This window comes from Uloborus diversus, chromosome 1, assembly GCF_026930045.1.
Source record: "Uloborus diversus isolate 005 chromosome 1, Udiv.v.3.1, whole genome shotgun sequence".
In the NCBI taxonomy this organism is placed as follows: domain Eukaryota; kingdom Metazoa; phylum Arthropoda; class Arachnida; order Araneae; family Uloboridae; genus Uloborus; species Uloborus diversus.
In genome coordinates, this window is record NC_072731.1 from 164,910,607 (window position 1) to 164,915,885 (window position 5,279).

The following is a 5,279-nucleotide window of genomic DNA, read 5'->3' on the forward strand; positions in this document are numbered from 1 at the left end:
TGAATTTTTAATGACATTTTTCAGATTCCAACTAGTTAAATATGGGGTTCTCTCACTGGAGATGGTCTAGTTAGTAGTAATTGATCATAACTATGCTTGAAATGAGCTGACGTGAATTTGTAAATTGGCAAGCACCCCCCCCCCCGCACCACCACTTTTATTTATTTTATTTATTTATTTTTTCAAAACTATTTTCAAAATGTAAAAAATAAATAAATGAATAAAAAACCAAAATAAATAGTAAACTTATTAAAAATTGGTAAATATTCTTCTTTAAAGTAAGAAAAGACCCCTTCCCCCGGGCCACCACTTTTATTATTTTTTTTCCAAAACTATTTTTAAAATGTAAAAAATAAATAAATAAATAGAATAAAACAAAATGAATAGAAAACATAATAAAAGTTGGTAAATGTTCTTCTTTAAAGCAAGACAAAGTACATTACCCCCCCCCCCCCCTCACATTCACTCACACATACGATTAACACTATACTAATATCACGCTTCACCTGATGCTTTTTTTTTTCAGATCAAGTGTTTCTTTTTCAGTTCGAACTTCACAAAGTGTACTTGATTATTTCACTATCTGATAAGGAAAGTTATGATTCATTTCGTCCCTTACCTCTGCACCAACTTTCAAATTTGGATGGAGGAAAGAAATAGTTTTCCCCAAGATCACAGCAAAATAAGAGTGTTTCCCCCCGTGTTGTTTCATTCTTTTTACACCAAACTAAAAATAAATCTAAGTATCAGGTCATATGTCTGTCCACATAAAACTCTTTCAACAACATTTGGAGTGCAGCTGTTTTTTCTTTTCTTTAATGCTAGTTTTCTTTTAATTTCACTTGTAAACGAGAGCAATGCAGCGAGATCTATTTATACATATATCAAAAGCAGTTATATATCAAACAAATTTTGCTAATTTGAGCATAACCTTCCATTTTGTTATGTTTCATTCCAGATTGCCCCCCTCCCCCTACCGTCTCACTTTCCGAAAGAAAAAAAAGCTGCAAATGAGTTCAGTTTTTCTGAATTTTATTTTTTATGACCCCCCCCCCCCCCCATTTATAAGCTTTAGTCACTACTGATGTTTAGCAGCGTGCGTCCCAGTTTATTATGGTTATAACTCTTACGTGCCGGCTTTTTTTTAAATACAGTTTTGAAAAAAAAAAAAAAAAGATAAAAAGTGGTTGTGTGGCGGAGGGGGGGGGGGGGGGGGGGGGGGTACTAATCTACAAAGTCATGTCAGTTCATTTCAAGCATAGTCATGATCAATTACTACTTACTAGACCATCCCCAGTAAAAGAACCCCATATTTAACTAGTTAGAATCTGAAAAGTGTCATTATTTCATAAGTCAAATTTTATTTAAAAATTCATAAAAATATGATCCCATTGAGATCCCAAATTGAAAATTTTCACAAATAAAGATAAAATACACACAAATTTTTGAGAATTTTTTTTAAAAAATTCATCATACCTTTTTTGAGAAATATAAATTTAAAATTTAAATTTCATTTTTTTTAAATTAAAATTTTTTTGAAATTAGTCATGTTTCATATCCCATTAAACAACAACTAATGTACTTTAAAATGCTTTTTACCAAATCTTTCCATCTATATTTGGTGCTGAGTTATCGTCCATTTTATGTTCAAGCATCCATGAAAAAAAGCGGGTTTTTCGAAAAATCAAAGTGTCATAAATAAAAAAATAATAGAGATAAAAATCTAAAAACTTGGACTTTTGATTACCTTAAAGGGTACAATCGATGAGCCAAATTTCAAAGAAATACAAAAAGGTGAGGGAAAAAACTTTGGATCACTTGACATGGAATGACCCCTTACTCTTTTTTAATATACAGAGATTTCTTCAATCTCAACAAGTGATCACTTTAGCGTAACACAGTCTACTTTAAAAAATATCTTCTAAAACGGGGGGGGGGGGATCTGAAAAGCGCAGTGCCTACTCAGCAGCTGAAATTAAAGCAGCACGATGCATTTGAAGGAAGTAACTGCGTAGTTACAACTTTCTGACGTTAGTTCTTAGGGGAATATTTCCATTATTCGGAATCTGGCGGCCATTCTTCAATGGCGCCAATTTTTGGTTTCAGCTCCTGCGCGAAAGGTATTTTTCGCTGCAAATCTAAACAAAGAGAATGTGGTAGAATTACGGTAACCGGATCGCGTTGGCGTATTTTTTCAAAAGCTGCCAAATTTGGCACCTACGGCTCAATGTAAACAAAATACTACAACGTAAACAAAAGAAATCATCAAATGAGAGTTGACCCAAAGACAAGGGGCGGAGCTTCGGATTGCTCAAACTATCACCTAGGTAACTACAACCATTTATAAACAATCTTTTTTTCTCTTATTGCACCCGTAAAGAAGAAAAAAAAGCATTAAAACTATTTTTTCCTTTTTAAAATATTGCAAAATATGGAAAGAAACAAATGATTAAGCCTATTTTTTTTTTATAGAACTATATTATTTTTCTTACTTTGAAATAAAGTTTGCAGAAAAGACAAATGAGAGGTAACTTTTTTCAAAATGTTAACTTAAACGTGGGAAAATAAAGCGCAGTATCTACAGAGATGAATATTTGAGACATAAAAAGAAACGTGTTTTAGATTCGATACTAACAAAAGCGAAATGATGGAATTTGACTTTTTTGTTTTTTCCGTAGAAAGCAAGTAAGCAAGCTTGTACAAGAAAGCTGAAGTACAACCCATGACGAAAATGCGAAAAAAAAATTTCAGTAAAAACTTGCCGATACTACTCTTGACGTTCCCATTGCAGTAATTTTGAACTTATTTTTTTCTGTGAGAAAAGAAATAAAATATCATGATGTATGTGAACGAAAAGTTTAATGACGTATATGGCGTTACACTTTCTATCAACATGTTTAATTTCCTAAGAAACATTAAAATGAAACAAATTTTTACCGAAATTTCACAATAGTTAAAGTTGGATAGAACACGACATTAGTCTGAAATAATCTGAGAAAAAGCCATTAAAAATACTTACTGTTTAATTAAGACTTAAAATGATCTGCTTAATAAGTTAAACCACATCAAAATATCCAATCAGAGAACGTTATCATAACTAAAATTATAATTCTAACTTACTGAATAAATGATTACGATAATTAATAAGTTTTAAATTTAAGATAGAACAATAAAACATGAAGAAAATAACTTACTGCGAACACATTCCAAAAACGTATGAAAAGGTATGAATAACTAATTTTTAAATCTATAACTTAAAAGAGTTAAAAGTGACAAACATTTCGCGATGTAAAATTTCATAAAATGTTTCGAAGATCTAAAAATTGGAAAAAAAAAATAACAATATGTTGCCAATTTTCAGAAAAAAATCACCTTTGAGCAAATTTAAAATATTATTCTATGGAATTAAAAAAAAAAAAAAAAAAAGATTTATTGGACAAATGAATTCCAATTTTGTAAAGGTGAATTCTGAAATGGCTGATTGGCCAAACGAATAGCAAATCAGATTTGGTGTAAGGTTACCAAAATTGCTCCGTCGCCAAGGTAAGGTAGCGGGTTGCCAGAATGAAATATTTATCGCCGTGAACCGGTTATTGTAATTCTACCGAGAATGGAAACATCTATTCACATAGGGTTACTTTTAATCAGCAGGGTTACCGTAATAAAATTATTTACGCCAAAAATGAGACGACCGCGCCAGATTCCAAATTATCAAACAATCCCCGTTCTGGGTTTTAAAACTTGTCGCCAAACAATTCAAGAATTTTTTTCTGCTAGTCAAACGTTGTCAAAATCAATATTTCTGAAACTTAAAACTTAAGGCTTAACATTTAAGCAAAATAAAACATTAAGCAAGATAAAAACTTCATTAAAATAAAAAAATACTCTTTCAAGAAGGAAAATTATCCATTAAAATATAAAAAATTCTACCAAATTATTCTTGAAAAAATGAAAAACAGATTATGAACTAATATGAAAACCTCCATTAAAGTAATACGAGCAAAAATTGCAGCAACAATGTGAATTTGTTGTTAAATTTGGCATGTACCAAGTAGTTTATCCAAATAAGTATAGGATACTGACAAGCAAATATTAAAACTAATATTGTATTTATTAGAAATCTACGTCATCACATCCAGATTAAAAATCGTTTAGTTGTGTTAGTAAAACTACTTTAAGAATTTGTTTTGGAGAGGAAATAGCCATTATACTTTAGCCAGTCTGGACTTCGTCTTCTTACTTGGCTTCCACATCCTGTACTCAGCTGGAAGTTCCTCCTCAGAGTACCACCGATCCGAAAAGTAGACACGGCGAATTCTGCAATTCGCGTAGATGTGAATCGCCAGAAACTCTACAAAGTCTGTGTTGTATGCTTGTCTTGTAAAAGCAGGAAGATCTATTTGGATCTTATTCCATCCATCGTCCAAAGCGAGGGGCATATGACACAGAAGCGGATTTATGGTTGTTGATGTCTGACAGTTGCTAGCACGGAACCGCCTTTTCATATTTGAGCTGTCCATCATCTCAAACTCGAAGCAAAACGGAAGTTTTAGGTACTTCACGACGAGTGTCAGGTATGGCAGGCGAATGCCGATGACTGTCCTTGGATCTCTCGGAAGGGATATGTAAGCCGTGCAGAAATGTTTTGCTTTGATCTCGATGACAAGGTTCTGTATGTCTTCGTCCGTGACCCTTCGGACACATCCTTTCCCCGATTTGCCCCAAATCATTAGAGGATCATAGCCGCTACCACACAAAAGAGAAATCAGCCCAGACTGGAATTTGTTGCGAAACATGAATCACTTGCACCATGTCAGGTTCCGAAAATTGATTTGAAAATACGTCTGGCCAACTATCACACGTGAAAGTGATGATTGTAAACATATAAACGCCTCCAAATTTAAATATCGTGCAATAAAATGAAGCATCCTGGAGAAATTGTTTTGATTTGGGATCTTAAGGCTTTAACAGAAAAACTTGTAGGGTGATTCGCCAGTTGTTGACCAACTGCCAGCAGTTGACCACTCGATCACTAATATGTACAAATCAAGAATAGAAGATATTTTTAATCTGACTGCTAGAACTAAATTCTAGCATCCCATGAAGTGTTCTCTTATAATTTATAATTGTAACTAAAGTTTTAAATCCATGTTAGGACGGTAAACTCACAAAATCATCTAAAAAATTAAAGAAAAACACTTTTCTTACTGGTGAGAATTATCATGAGATAAAATGTTTAATCATATTTCTCGAGGTTAAATTTAATTCTTCGGATTCAT

At 32.7% G+C, this 5,279-nt stretch overlaps 1 protein-coding gene across 1 annotated transcript; it reads right to left on the reverse strand.

Moving 5' to 3' along the window:
* Window positions 1-4,205: 4,205 nt before the first annotated feature.
* On the reverse strand, window positions 4,206-4,730 carry LOC129216843 (cilia- and flagella-associated protein 20-like). Its single transcript, XM_054851060.1, has one exon. It carries the CDS (start codon window positions 4,728-4,730, stop codon window positions 4,206-4,208), a length of 525 nt encoding a protein of 174 aa, XP_054707035.1.
* Window positions 4,731-5,279: the final 549 nt, after the last annotated feature.